Source organism: Ammodytes marinus (assembly GCF_949987685.1).
Source record: "Ammodytes marinus genome assembly, chromosome: 15".
Classification (NCBI taxonomy): Eukaryota; Metazoa; Chordata; class Actinopteri; order Uranoscopiformes; family Ammodytidae; genus Ammodytes; species Ammodytes marinus.
This window is the reverse complement of record NC_137219.1, coordinates 16,585,111-16,601,134: the sequence shown is the minus strand read 5'-3', so window position 1 is coordinate 16,601,134 and position 16,024 is coordinate 16,585,111. Positions and strand designations below refer to the sequence as shown.

At 46.4% G+C, this 16,024-nt stretch overlaps 1 protein-coding gene across 1 annotated transcript in view; it reads left to right on the top strand.

The window, feature by feature from the left end:
- Nucleotides 1–1,129: 1,129 nt before the first annotated feature.
- The window catches only part of LOC307262135 (cysteine-rich motor neuron 1 protein), a 35,372-nt gene continuing 20,477 nt past the window's right edge, over nucleotides 1,130–16,024 (top strand). The window contains exons 1-4 of the mRNA XM_080042907.1: nucleotides 1,130–1,779; nucleotides 6,067–6,228; nucleotides 6,603–6,776; nucleotides 14,804–15,046. Coding sequence (XP_079899033.1) covers nucleotides 1,476–1,779; nucleotides 6,067–6,228; nucleotides 6,603–6,776; nucleotides 14,804–15,046 — 883 coding nt within the window. The 5' untranslated portion in view covers nucleotides 1,130–1,475. The remainder of the gene's footprint in view (nucleotides 1,780–6,066; nucleotides 6,229–6,602; nucleotides 6,777–14,803; nucleotides 15,047–16,024) is intronic.

Genomic DNA, 16,024 nt, shown 5'->3' with positions numbered 1-16,024 from the left:
TGCACACACACAATCGGACACCTACAAACACAAGTGAGCACGCACTCACCCACACACACACACACACACAGGAAGGTAAAGCTGTGGAACGATTTATGGCCTTGATAATGCCTGATATGTTTGATTACCGGGCTTTGACAGACTTTATGGCTGTATTGTTTACAGAGATAAAGAACAGTTAGCGGGATGGTGACAAGAGCCCTACCATAGGCTATATACATTCCTGTGACATAAAAGCGTAGATAGGCATAAAAGCTATCAAGTTTATTGACTATTGTCCTGCATTGTATACAATATTCTGATGGTTTTATGTAGTTAATAGCTACCCTGACCAGTCTAATTACATGTATTGGTGTGTATACAAGTTTTAAATTCTTAATTGCCTAACCTAAAGCAAGGAGTGAAGGAAGGGTGATCCATGTTTATACAGTAAAGCAGCCCAGAGCTGTCTATGGAAGGAATTTGATTGGAAAATAGAAATGTGATTTTTCAGGATTCAGAGGGTAATTTCATCATTCTAAGATTAATTATCACCACTCACAATGGGAGATTGAAAAGATAATGAATATTAGTATGGACCTACTGTTGCTGAGATTACCTCCAGAATATGTGACAGGAAAAGACTAAAAGAAGTCTATATGAGAACATGACAGCAAAACTGCAATTGAAAATGGAAATGTTTCTACAGAGATGGACACGAGCTATGTTGTATCTGAATACCTATGCAATCAGATGTCCTTGAAAAAGATCAATTGAATGAAATGCCCTGTGTCAAGCATTGTTTTGATGCAATGTTAGTGATAAGGTAACTGGAAAAAAGTTTTTGTTTTTTAACTGCTATAGCCCATGCTAGTAGAAGACACAAATATGACGAAGAAACGGCAACTTGCACTCAAACCATCCAGCGTTGCATCATTGCGCAAGACAAAAGACGAGTCGCAGAGCGGGGATAAATCAGTTCAAATCCTCCCTCCTTTTGCTCCCTGTGACTGGTCCGCGCCTGTGTCAGTCAGGGGGAGGGGTGCACCGCTAATTTCTACATGCCTGTATGTCAATTTAAGAGTCAGATTGCGTTCTCGTGCGCGACTGTCAGCAGCAGCAGAGAACCTCAGTGGACGCCCACCATACACACAGACAGCCTCTCTGGGATTTTCGACTCGTACTGAATCAGATGAGACGCTCGAGACGCGCGTCTACCTGCTCGCACTGAAACCAATTTGCCTGTGGATATTTCTGCCACTTAATACGCATACGCACACTTCAGTCTCGTGGTGTTTAAAAAAAAATGTCTTTGAAGTGTTAAGCAGTAGTAGGTTACGCCTGAGGGAAGAACCGTCACCAAACTTTACTAAAAGGAGACTTTGCAACTTTGGAGTTTACATCGCTGGCGAGTTCATGTGGTTTATCATCTGACACAACTCTCAAGGAGCATTTTTTTTTCTGGGAAAACTTTCGGAACTTAGACTTTTTGAAACATGGTCAGCAAGTGCTGCCCGGTTGTGTTATTGAATGTCCTCTTTCTAGTGCGGGCACTCTCGGCGGCTCACGAATGCACGCCGTGTAACCTGCGGACATGTCCCGTCAAAGCCCCGCACGGCTGCGAAGGTGGCCGGACCTTGGCCATGGACCCGTGCGGATGCTGCGACCAGTGCACCCGGCTAGAGTGGGAGACATGCGGCGGACAGGACTGGGCGCACGGCTACTGCGCACTGGGGCTGACCTGCGCCTCTGTCAACAGAACAGAAGCAGCCACCATCCCCGAAATTGGAATTTGTAAAGGTGGGTGAAATCTTTTTCTTGACTTTTCATTTTTTTTTTAAATGTATTTATGAAATCATAAAGCCTAACTTGAGGCAGTATTAAGACATACTAAGATATAATTTAGTTATTAAACAGCCTAATAAAAGAACTGTATAGGTGTCAATTATTTTGGTATATAGGCAACCTACCCCTGCCTTGAAGTGACTTGATGGCATCTCTATTCAGATGTCAGCTGAGTCCTGACTGCAGTAGTGACTGTGTCAGTGTTCACCTTGTCTCTGGCTGCCTGGAGCAGCTCCACAGGTCTGAGGGGGCTCTTGACTGCCAGGAGAGGAGTCATGTTCAGCTGCTCTTTCTTCTCCTCTCCTCAAAGCTTCATTCACTCTCCGCTCGGAGGCATGACAATAAGTTTGGCAGCGGTGACTTGGCACTATAGGCTACACTTGAGCTTCAATAGGTTCTGTTCTGTTCGCTCTAGCCTACAACTAAAAGGGACACTTTTTTAAGGCAGTGGAATTGAGAGGAGACCAAAATGACTCAAAGGTTTGCATTAGCCATGGCATGACCAACAATGGTGATTGGTGGAGCTGCCTTTTTATTGTCTGTTTTTATTTATTGATTACACTATGGGCTTCACTGTGTGCATCAGAGATGTAACGGTTTGACACTACGATTGCAAAAGTCCCCAGCACAGATCTTCAGCCACAATCGTGTTATTACACAGTGCCAAACAATTTTCCATTCCTGGCCTGTTCCACCATGTTTGTGCTCATTTTTATGCACTGTTTGAGCTTCAAAGACATGTGTAGCCTAGGTCAAGGTGTCATATTCCTCACAGTGAATGCAGCAGTAAGTAGCAATGGCCTTCCCCTGAGGAACAAATAACCCCCCCAGCAGCCCTTATACCTGCACTGTGTCCAGGCCTGTTGCCAGATGATTGAAACGGACTTGGCAGGACTTGTAAGAGAGAGTGAGCAGCTCTCAATGGGTGTCTGGATCACCCTGACCCTGCCCTGCTGCCATCATCCCACTATATGGGGTGGTCCGGCCTCAAGTCAGGGCTCCACAAAAGGGATTTCAATGGGTTTCTCAAGCCCCCAGGCCTTCCCATGAGACACTGCTTCTGCTGCTACTGATGATGATGATTGTGCCTCTTGTGCAGGTTAGGTTATAGGCATGGCGTCTGGAGGACATCTTCTCCTCTGCAAATTAACAGCTTTGGAAGGAGCGGGAGACCTAATGGCTCCTCTTGATTGAGACGTGCCTCTGGTCCTGTGGCTCCAGGGGGCCCCGGAGCATGCATGCTGACCCCTAAATCAGACGCATACGCACACACACACACACACACACACACACGCGCGCGCACACACACACACACACACACACACACACACACACACACAATCTCAATCTCCCAAAGGGTCCTAGGGTGGGGGTAAACCAACACCTCCCAGTGTGTTTTCAGGGGCCACAGTAGGCAGGTTTTGCAGGAGGCTGATCCCAGATTTCCCCCCTCAAGCTACAAGGCTCTTAAAGTGATTAGACTCGCAATCAGGAGTAGGGGGTAAATATTTCCGCTTTTCTGATCCCCCCCCTACTTTTCTGCTCACAGTTTTTGATTTTCTGGGTGGTCAATATCTGTTACTACCGTATGTGATGTGTTTAATTATATAGCTCAGTTATCATTGTTGGTAGGATTGAAAAACATTTTGGAGTAGCCATCAATTAAAACCTCTAGGTCTCCCACTGTTCCAATAGCCATCAAACTAGTGTTTACCAGACCTGTAAAATGTTATGTAAGAAAAGTAAATGGAAATGAACTGTTTTTCCAAAGTTATAATAACCATGCGTAATTGCATGAGTCCCAGGAAATGGTTGTGGCTTCCCCCCCCAAAAAAACTGGGATATTAAAATCACTTGTTCTCACAAAAGAATTTGATATTTGAAGACTGAAGCTTAGCTGACACAAATATGTAAAAATGTGCATGAAATGTTGCAGCCTCAAGTTGCAGTCTCCACAGCACCACAGGCACCTGTCCTGAGGGAAAAGCCAAAGCATCTGTACCCTTCACCTTATCATGTTTGTCAGTCGGGGTGAAATCATTCACCCTTTGCAGCTAAGTGATTTGTTTGGATGTTCTCATTGTGTTCTCGCGTCTGTCTGCCCACGCCAAGTCCCCCCCCCCCCCGAGCTGCTCCGGAGGCACTTAACATACCGTGTAACAGAATGTCTGTCTTACGTGGATCGCTATGTCCACCACTGCACTCTTTTCACATGCCTTCTACTTCGGCCTTCCTCTGGTATTATCTAATGTTTCAAAGACTTCCTTTTTAGCTCGCTATCAGCCAGAGGGCCTCGGGAGGTCAGCTTTCCCATCCTGGCCCTGGATGCCAAGACAAGCAGTCTCGGTGGCTGAGAGAGGAATCCCCCCTGGGATGAAGCCATTGACTTTGGCTAGAGTCATGCCAGGCTGGATAATAGATAGCGAGACCAGACCAGACCAGAACAGACCAGGGTCAGGTTAAAGGGGGCTAGGTCGAAGCAGACTAGTTTAGAACGAAACAACAACAAACAGCATTTGTTAAGAAGACAATGTTTTCAGTCATATGGTCTTTAATTAATCTCCCTGTCCCACCCCATACATGCCAGATTTAGCACCCCGCACAGACAGGGCCACCGCCACCACCACCTCAAATGAAAATACCCTCCCAGGCACAGGAAAGCCTTGCGATGGAAAAAATGTGCAGTTGAGGATCATTTTAAGGTGAAGAAAATCACAGAGAAAGTGTAGTTGCGGTTTATTGAAAAGGCTGCTTGTGCTTTTGCCAGCCCCACTGGATGTCTGGGAGAGCTATTAACGGCACAGGCTGGCTCAGGTTATAGGTAGTGTTACCTCCATTGGGCTGTGTTTAACACAGTGCCTGTGAGCATCGTCCATTACCGAGGAACTCATCCACACAACCCCCACTAAACTTGGCGGCGGAAAAATGTGTTACAGTGAGAGACGGGCCTTTTTCCCCCCAGTGGAATATCTGTTTTGAATCAATATGGATCAACATATGGGTTTTATTATGATTTATAGCATTTAAAAAGCGAAGCCATGGAATTCCATTTCTTTGCAGTCGCTTTGAGTCATCCCATTGTTTGTCTAACCCCTCGCTGAGAATGAAAAGGATTTTTCATTTTAAGAGGGTTTATTTCAGGTTGAGTCGCTACAGTAGTCAGGTAAATATACTATGAGGTGCTCATGTTTATGTTGGAGAGTTGAACCTGTTCCACTGGTGCATTGTTCTGGTGCGTAGCTGTTTGGAGAAGAAAGCCAGAGTATTATGATAAGCTCCAATCACGCTTCCACACTGGTGATTGAGGCCTGGGAGCTAAATGCTTGGGAAGGGGTTACTCAGTGTTACAGTTTGTCTCATCCTGTTTACTCTGTTGCCACTCTTAGTGCGCCTGGACAACTGTGAAGGAGGCTAATTTGGGGGTATACGTGTGAGTTTATTCATGCGTGCATGTGAAAGGACCACTATGCATGGGGGCGATGTGTATTTTGGGGCACTTTAATCCCAGGGTCCTGGTGCTTATTCAGCTAACGAGACACATAGCTGCCTCATACATTCCTCCCTATCGTTAAGTTTTGTCCAAGTTGGGCAAAGGCCCAAGGTGCCATCTTAAAGGGGTAAGGTTCACCCGGCGAAAGAACAATACGTGGGTATGGTGCTAGTGCCCTGGGTACAGAAGAGGCGTTCCAGCAGCCAGCGGAGATGGAAGCCCTGGGAGGGCCCCATGCTGTGGAACAAAAGCAAACAAATGGGCTCAATGGCTGAAGTAGCGTGGCACGCTGAGGAGGGAGGAGGGATGGCAGCCCAGAAATACACTGGTCACTACAGTAACGGTGGTGCCAGGGCAATGTGTTGCTACAGATTTCGGCACATTTGGCAATGTGATTACGCTTTTCTGTAACTTTGCCCAGCGTCCGTTTACTCCCATTAATCCTCGTAAGAGGAACTTTTAAATGTTTATGAAACATACATGTCTATATTTACTCTGATGATCTTAAATGACCTGTAACAGCAAACGTGACCATCTTTGAAAAGAGCACTGTTTTATATAGTTTTTATCACTATAACAACTGGTGTCGTAAAAAACAGTACCACTTTTGTCCAAAGGTGCCGCTAGAATAAACAATAACTGAGAGTTTCTTGTAGCAACTTTAAAAATAATAAAAACCTGTCTAAGTTAGAAGTTGATGTTCTTTCCCCAATCCTAAAAATGTCCTCTGTTCTCCCTGCTGTCCTCCGCAGTGCTCCCTGATCAGCTAGAGGCGGGCCTGGAGGACGAGCGTTGTCCTCTGGTGACTGGCTGCGACAGAGCCGGAGGTCAGTGTGTGTGTGATGCCCGTCACTCCTGCTTGGGCTCCTTCACCTTCCCGGACCAAGAAAGCTGCACCAAGGCCAGCAAGTCAGGTGAGCTTCCTCTCCTTCCATCACACACATGTGTATTGAAACCACACACTTAAACATACACATCCAAGCACAGAATCCCAAGTCAAGGGTGAATAATGCAGTCCATTGAGCAGGAGCTAATCCATACCAGATGTGGCTATCTTAGGTGACTAATGCTACTTACATATTATAGTGATGACACACATATGCTAAGGCTTTGTCTGGCGGTGCCGCGCTCACCCCTTGAGTAATGCCATTGTCCGTGACTCAGTGGTAAGTGTGTGTGTGTGTGTGTGTGTGTGTGTGTGTGTGTGTGTGTGTGTGTGTGTGTGTGTGTGTGTGTGTGTGTGTGTGTGTGTGTGTGTGTGTGTGTGTGTGTGTGTGCTGAATTTCAGAGGGTCGCAGGCACGAGCACCGGGACAGACACAGAGAGAAGTATGTGGGACCCTCCAACCCGGCCTGCATGTTCTCTGGCTGTAACCTGACCGCCGAGGGCTGCGTGTGCGAGTCACAGAGCTGCCACCACCACTTCGCCTACATCAACCGCAGCCAGTGCCAGGAAGCCGCAGGTAACCTTCAAATGACCCCCCACCCCACCCCAACTGGAACTGACTGTTCTGTACAGCAGCCCAGCACTAGTAGCTTCACTCAGCTCAATTTATTAAGTGTCGAGATGGAGGGGATTTATTCGGTGGGTCTGAAATAGATTCTGCGACTACAAAGTTACTTTTTGCATAACGGTCCGTGCTCAGTATGTAAACATTGACTTCTCTTGTACAAATCACCTCGGGTTGGAACACATCAGTCCTGATGTCCCAGCACATCATTGTAAAAGGAAGCATATTGTCGCAGAACAATAGAAAAACTTTTTTTTTGAGTTTGGGCACAGTTCATTGTAGGGAAAAGGGACACCCTAGGTTCAAAATCTATTGTATGTACAAAATCTGTTTTGTGCCAGTTTGCCTGGATACTTGCATTGAGTCAGTTACCATTCATCAGTCTGATGCTACCTGTGAAGGCTTAACAAGGCGTATAGCAAAATGCACAGCACATAAAAGGATGACACGCATAGAGTGCGAAAAGTATAGCGGCAAGAGGAGGAGAAGGGAGATATTAAAAGAAAACAAGAAGAATGTAAGATGGTGAAAGTGGAAGAAAGAAGGTCTGATTAGCAAAAATGGAAGACAAAAAAGGCCAATACAGGAGAGGGAGGTGCTGGGACTGATGATGGAATTATGGAGTGTTGGGAATCCTCAGGCAAAGGACAGAGCCCTTAAGGAATCCCATGAATGATGTGAGCGAATACAGGAATGTGTGGTTACCTTCACTCTTTAGCAGTCTCCCCTGATTGACACGTCTAAGTGAAAAACCTTATTGGCCACGGGAGAGTTTCCTCATTTGGATTGTGAGGTGTGTGTGTGTGGCAGACAGACAGGCGCGAAGTGGTGGCTGCCTCAGTGAGCGACATTTGAAATGTTGGACAGGACTGCCACTGACTGAGTGAACTCAGTGAACCTCTGTGCGTGTGTTGGGTAAACCTCATCTTACTGAACAAGGTTTTTTCAAATACAGAAATCTAGACAAAACCTTTACTGAAAAAACAGTTTGGTGTTAGAAGCAAGAAGATTCACAGCATGTGATTGTGACCGCTTGTGTTTTTACCCACATGTTGCTCTCCTTTGACACTCAAGGTGCTCCCTCTCTTTGCGGTTTGCTGATATTTCAAAGGAAGATCGACACTTCAGATAGACCATTCTAGGGCTGGCAATGTTCCATGGAAACCTTTCTGAGATTTATTTAGTCTGCGAATAACACAGAGGTTGTTGGAGAAACCTGTGCAATGGAGCTGTGTGAATGTTTGCACTCGAGCCATTTGCTCACTTAATCCCACAGGAAGTGTACATATCATCACTGAAGTCTAGTGTTTGCAATGAAAGATCTACTGTTAGTCTTATGCTTATTGTAATTCCCTCAACTCGAAAGCCCGAGCCCAACGGGATGACAGCTTAAAACTGACACCAGTGAAAACTGTAAACAACATTTTTCAGCAGCTTATGAGTGTTCACTGTAACACACACACACACCCACCCACCCTTCTGATTGGCTCCTCATTAGGTAAGAGACCAGGATGTGTGTGTGTGTGTGTGTGTGTGTGTGTGTGTGTGTGTGTGTGTGTGTGTGTGTGTGTGTGTGTGTGTGTGTGTGTGTGTGTGTGTGTGTGTGTGTGTGTTGTGTGTGTGTATATATGTGTGTTAATGTGTGTCTGTAATTAAGGGTGCATGTGGAAACGTTGAACACATGCCCACCTTTTCCTGTGTTGATGTACCATTGTGCGTGTGCGATGAGCCTATTTATGCGGGAATCTGCGCACGAGTGTCTGCGTCTGTGTATCTGTGTGTGATGATTATCTTGTTTGTGTAGATGTCTAGGCAGAGTTTGGCTTTTGTCTGTCACGAGCGGGGGCTTCCTCTGCGAAACAGGCAGACCGGGACTCTAGTAGTGGTTATGGGATCTTGTTCACTCGCTGCTGGGACTCCACTGTGGCTGTTATTAGGATCTGTGTTAGCTAAGCAAATTCTTGTCCCGTTTTATTTTTTACTTGTATGTTAGCACATGGTAATGGTTTGGGTCTCTCACTTTCTCTCTGACTCTCACTTTCTCTCAGCAGTCTTGTCAGTTCATCCCTCCACCATGACTCACTGTGAATCTGTTAAACGCCACATCCCTTTTGCGCTACCACCGTTGGCATCCTATCACCAAACGGTGCCCTTCTGTGGCTTCAGTGGGATCCGGTTCTTCTCGGCTTGGTATGCGACCCCGCTGATGTCATTTGGCTGCAAACGGTTCAATCAGACGCAACATGGTGTGCCAGACGTATTACCCACATGTCGGGGGGAAAAAAGAGGATGTGATAAGTGTAGGGAGGGAGGGAGGGAAGGAGGGAGGGGGAAGGCAGACGCAGGAAGATAGGAAATCACCACTCTGGGGCCAACCGTTTTTGTCTAGGTATTTGTGTATCAGGGCCTTGTTGGGAGGGTTGGTGTTTGGTCATTTTACACTCTGGGATGGTTTACATATTTCATTCATGATAAGGCCCCAACTGCTATTTTAGAGGAATTCCCCTGTCGTTGCTCACAGGAACAAGCAGCAGCAGCAGTGAGTCTGTGAGTTTTGATGTGTTTAGGTGATTCATACAAATGGCATCACTTTAATAATAACATCTGCTCAGAAATAATGACTGTTTAAAAACCCAAGCTATGCTGAAAGCTGCCTGGTTTTCTTACTTATTTGCTCCTGTGGATTGATGATGAGAGAGAGAAATGCTGTCCCTTTGAGGCATGGGGAAGTTCACAGGCGGTTCATCTGACGGGGTGAAACTGTGCCCACTATGAGGTCATAGCACAAACTGACCTCGCTCCCACAGATCTTACTTGCCCACCGACTGTATGCCACCTCCGTCTCTCAGCGCTTGTGTGAAAGGGCCGTTAGTTTCGCTTGGCTGCAGCCCCCTTTGTGGCAGAGCTATTACTGTCTGGGCCAGACCGCCGCTGGCTGGCAGGCAGGCAGACAGGCAGGCAGGCAGGCAGGCAGACAGGCAGGGGCGTGAGACGTCTCAGTGCGCTGTGTGCTTGTTGTGTACGCCGTCTGCGAAAGCTACACGGCCGCTGTTGTTGTGCACTGTCGTTGATGCTCGTTTCCCAGTGTGCGTGTGCGTATTTGTATGTGTATGTGTGTGGGTAGGAGATTTCTTTCAAGGAGGAAACAAAACTCTTGTGTGGCGATTGAAACAAAGCACTTCCCCCCCCCCTAAAGGCATGTTGGGATTGCTGTCTGTCATCCCACTCACTACTCATGGTCAGCCGCTAACCAAACCAGCCAGCCGTCATCGGGGCCAGCGGGAGAATACCAAGATGCACACACATCATTCCATTCCATTCACTGAATGACGACTGAAAACCTCAGCTCATTGACCCAACCATTAACAAATCAAAGACAGCCCCAACTGTAGCCTAAGTCAACTCTTCTTTCACCGAGAGGGAACAGATCCATATGGCCAAAAATTCATACATAACTCAACAGCCTTTTCCACTATTTATTCAACAGCTGTCTACACCCTAGGTCTCCCATGGACTACAGATGAGGGCCGAGTTATTTTCGTAGGTATAGTGTCCTTTGAGGGATGTCCTCATCATTTGACAACTCTTTTAGTTTTGTGCTTTATGTACTATTCCATTGAGCAGGGTATGTTCACCCATTGTTGAATTAGCATTTTGAGCCAGATGTAACGAAAGGCCATGCATAGTGTTGATTGCTGTCTGAGAGTATGCGCTCTTTAGCCAGATGTATACCTCACACTCTCTTGTCATTGGCCTAATCGTATTGGCCTTCACCCGGCGAAGAAAGGGTGTGTTTCAATGGAATGCGGCCACGCTATGTGCACTTGATGTGCACACACACACACAAACGTTTAAAGTCTATACGCAACTATGAATTTTCTCACACTACCTAACCCAAACATGCTCACTCACAGCTGCAGCAGTGTGACTTAGGACACTGAGATCACGTTTTTTCGTCTGCAAATATTTAGCAAAGGAGTGAGAGAGTCAGGCGTGCAGGCAGCAGATGCAGGCCTGCTGGTTGCTGCATGCCTACGCCCCACTACCTCAAGCTTCTGACCATCATGTGAATTTCCCACCCAGTGTTTCTCTTTGGTGACCCTGTCTGTGCCTTTTGGCCTGGACCCCCTCCCAGACCTGCTCCACGCTCCTCACACATACACTCACACACGCTGACGCACACACACACACACACACACACACACACACACACACACACACACACACATACACTCACACACGCTGACGCACACACACACACACACACACACACACACACACACACACACACACACACACACAGTGAACAATGCTGACTTTCTCAGCTGTAACTGCTGGCGGGCAGCGGGCCAGGCCACCACAGCTTTTTACGTGAGAGACAGCCCTGATGTGTCCCTTTGCGGAGCAACTTTATAAAACCTGAGGACAGACCAGAAACCCACGGAGGGCAGCTGGACTGAGACAGCTTTGTTCTCCGCTGACTTGCTTCCAAAGTCAGTCGGCGAACAGAACTCACATTGTGCGCTTTTTCCATGAGTAAACTCAGGCTGTCAACACAGCCTCCTCTGCCTGGCCGAGCCGCTCGGGTTCGGGGGAAAAGACTGCGCTCCTTGTACCCGGGGCTTGAAGAGCAGAAAAAAAGCCATTTAGATAGGAGGAGGTGTTATTCTTTCTTCAATGAGCTGCTGAGATGCGAGAGAGGCCATTCTGTGGTAATGAAGCAATTTCCGTACATCCAGATTGTGCATTAGGGTCAAAGGTTTTCCATTCTTTGCTCTATTTTACAGTCGCACAAGAGCACATGTTGCTATAATCTGCAGAGGATTTATAAGGCATCCCAAATCAGGCCTTTTGTGTTTGTGCGAGCTGGAGTATGGCCACCATTGTGATGCGAAGATTGGTTCAGTGGTTGTTGACTCACTAATTACGGCCATTTGTGCTCAGAGCTAGAACACAAACAGAGGAGGATAAAAATCCATTTGCTGCTGACTCTCTCCATCATCTTTGTCTGCCTATTGTGCTATATAATTGCGCCAGCCAGGAAATTATATTAATTGGACCTGCAAAGGCTGGACCATTTCCACGGATGGATACAATTGTATTCATTTGAATGACAATGGTATGTCTGCCAGCTGCTTTTCCCAGCGCACCCTCACCCACAGCTATTATCACGACTGAAAGAGTAATCAGCCTTCTCTTACAATACACAGAAAGTGTTCTTCAGGGCAGAACGCTGTGCGAGATTGTCCCAGGCTATTTTCTATGGCTTTAAACAGTCTTGAGGTTTTCATATGCAAAACCAAGTCTTCAATTGAGCGGCAGCAGACCGCGTTAAAGTTTATTGGAAGTAAAACATTCGCCAAATCAGAGCTTCCAACTGAAGTTTATTTAAGTCTAGCATAGGAATTAGGCCAAAAACCGTTAAAAGGGTTGTAGCCTCCCTTAATTCAGGGGTTTTCCCCTCCTTTTCTATGACACTATTCAGCTACGAGGTTTATCAATGAGAGCTTTGTGGCGGTGCTCACTGTTCCCAGGTTGCTTGAGTAAACATGTACAGTACAGATACCTCACACTCCTGCTCTATTTATCTGGAGCCAGAAAAAATGCAACGTTTTTCCTTATCCTCAATTTCATCTGTCAGAAAAAAAGTCACCCCCCCCCCCCCCACCACCACTAAAATGTAGCTGTCTGTCTGTCGCAGTCTAGCATGCCCTCTGCTCTGTATTTATTTTAGGCTAGGAAGGCATCAAACCGCCATTTAACCGCAATGCCAGCAAAGCATCAGGTCAGACCAAAGGCTTATACTTAATGGGGCTGGAATGGCTGAGATTATACAGTACGATGCAGAGGTCCAGAGAAGAGGCCTTATCAGGGGGGGGGGATCAGAAGTCTCTGGACCCCAAACTGCTCATAAGTTCACTTTCCCCCATCTTGTAGCGAAAGCCAGAGGGATCCACTTACATGTCTCCAAATGTCAGGGATGAGACACATCCTCTGAGACACTCGTGATGTGCCCGTATGGAGCCAGCACCGGTCTGGGAAGACCATCAAGAAAACTTCTGGAAAACACTACCATAACCTTAACCTCTCTCCTCAAAAAACCATACGAGAATTTTGTCAAGTGTTCCTAATAATTCAATCACAATCCACTTATAGGGCGAATCACTGCATCAAGTACTGGCCAATTTTGAGATTCATGTAGCTAGTTTTGCTTTAAGAACAGGTCTTCTTTTATGCTAGTAAAAATAAAAAAGTTCAAAATGTATAGGATGATTTCTGTAAGTTGTAACATTGTACCCTGTTCACCTGCAGTGCCTCGCCTTAACTCATCTTTCTTAAGAGGCACTTGTTGTTGACACATTTTTTCCTTTGAAATGTCTGCAAGGATTTAAATTCCAGATTTGACTCATTCTCATCAATTATATCCAACCCTACTTAATTATAATGTCGCTTTTTCCCTCTTCCTCACTCAGCTGTCAAAGTGCTACAAAGTGTGCATTTACTGTGCTTTCAGCAGGGGATCTGGAAAACGACTTGGTGATTGGCAATTATAGGAGAAGACATAAGTCTCCTCTCCCCAGTCAATCTCTTCACTGCCTGCACACTGTATACATTACAGGGACACTGAGAACCAAAATAAACACGTCCCTTTGGTTGGGGTAATCCAATCTTTGTAAGGTAGCTACTGTTCTCAACTCGTACAATGTCTGCCCAGAGGGGCGCTCCACTTTTCTTTTCCTGAACGGTCTCCAAAATACACCCCATGTGCCCCCATTTGCCCATATTTCCAGTTACCTCTTTCCCACCTAACAAGGGGGTTATCAGAGCTATTATGTTGGCTCTGGCCAAATGAATAGATAAACACGTCGTGGTATGCTAAGTGAATGGGGGGAGATTCTAAAAAGTGACAGGAAGAAAAGCTCTGTTGAAGGTTGGCCTGTATTAATGACTAGTTTTAAGAGCGTGAGGGGCTGTTTGGATTGTGAGCCAGGCTGGGTGGGATCAGAGGCCCATGGGCAGGATATGGCGAGAGCCCTGTCGTGTCTAGAGCGTGCTCTCACTTCTCTGACAGGATACTGTGAAGCTGTTACGGACTGAAGTGGGGATCTGGTGACTGCGCAGAAGTTTGTGTTGGGTGACTGTGTGAACTCGGCTTTTAGAACCGTAACACGAGTAGTGCTGTTCTAAAGTGGCTCAACTGACGCTACAAGGAGGCAGCCCTCATACACATTAGCACACATGTGTAAGCACAGGGGGAAAAAAATACTCCTTCCTCAAGGAGAACACTGGAGCAGTCAAAGGTGGTATTACAGAATGGCATAGGAGGAAAAATGTGGGTGAGACACAGCAGGTGAACGGGGTAAAAATTGTGACTTGAAGATATCATCATGGAAGTTTGGCGGTTGATAACTTGCATTAAAACAGTTATTTTTATATTATATATTCAAATAAATATGTAAATGTAGGTATTAAAGCATCTTTTCAAAATAAAAAATCTAGCTGTTGGATAAGGCCAGAGGTAAAATCTTTATTTCATGTTTACGACATAGAATATTCATATTTTTTTACGGAACAGATTTTGGATAAAGCCTTTTCATTTTATCAATGAAAAAATACCATATATGGGTTGTAAAATGCATTTCCAGCATATTTCTAAGAACAAAATGTACCATAAATCTGAAAATGACGTCCCACTAAGAATTGTTATGGAAAGTTTAGTTAAGTTTTGGTTCAGAGTATTGAAAAAAAAATGATATTGACATAATGGCCGTTAAAGATGATTGTAATATATACAGATAGAGAAATAAACAGATGCAAACAGAAAAAAATCTCAAAATCGACCAGTGCTTGAAAAAACAATATTTTTGCCTTTAGTGATGAGCCTTCAAAAGACACCAAAGCTGTGTCCATCCTTTTCACACTTTCTCTGCATATTCTCACATGAAGGTGCGCTCCATGTGTCTGTGTGTGTGTTTCAGAGGAGCTGAGGTGTGCCGGGGTGAAGTGCCCCGCTCTGCAGGTGCCCTCCTGTCCCAAGGGTTCGGTCCTCACCACGAGTTACACCCCCCCTTCCGGCTGCTGCCCCTCTGTACCGCCCCAGTGCACTTGCGACCTCCGTGCCTGCCGCAAGCCCCAGTGCCCGAACGGACAGCGCGCCGTGCTACTCAGCCAGGCCAGCGGGCGGCCGGGAGACTGCTGCGATGTCTTTGAGTGCCAGAAAGGTGATTCCACTGAGCTGCAGCACACACACTCCGTCCGTCTGGATTGGCCTCCCGCTGGGGGCGTATAGCAATGGCACAGTCGGTGTGAGATTCATCGCCCTTTGAGGAAGCAATTATTTTTACTCCAGTGTAAGGCTTTCCTCCCCGCTGACCAAAATGTCCACAGATGAAAAGGGAAAACATTTGCTGATTGGATAATTGCTGTTGGGGGCTGTTTATCAGGCTTGGACTGATGCTTCCCATGCAGGGCTCAAGAAAGTGGTTCAAAGACATATTTTTCAGGGTCGTATATATCCACAAATAGTTCTACTGCCTAAAGGGGGATATTGAATATAATTGGTCTTTTAAAAGCAGATTGCTATTGGCTTATGAATGCTAGTGGAGCATTTTCTTCACTTGGTGTGAAGGAGACAAAGGAAGTGTAGAGAAATAGAAGCGAGAGAGAGAGAGAGAGAGAGAGAGAGCAGATGTGGATGGCATATAGAGAGACCTCAGCTCTCTCTGACGTGGGCCAGGAGAGTCAGGAAGGCAAGGGAGGGGACCTGTGCTTTTGGTCTGTTTACTTTTCGCTCCCAACAAATATTCGCTGTTTTACCAACAGAACAAATTCCCATTCTGGCCCCTCCACATGCATAAATGAGGGCCGTGTCCCGGAATTAATGGACTTAACGAGCCCAGTGACCAGAAAAGTGCTTAGGCTACGAATTTGCTCAACAGAAGTGCAGTGTCAAAGGGTTCCAGTCTGGTCACACGTCCAACGGGAAAAGGTTCAACAGTTCATTGATGGGAATGCTTTTTATGTGCTCCAGTCTGCCAGTGGGGAGGGTAATCGAGTCCGGCAGGCCGGCGGGGGCTGAATGGCAGCCGCGGGGGCCATGGGATCAGTGTTTTGATAACAAGTGTCTGCTGCTCTTTGGGCTCCGGGGCTTGATGCCTTTTGTGCTAACCCTACCGTCCGTTTAGGCCTGCATGACTGCG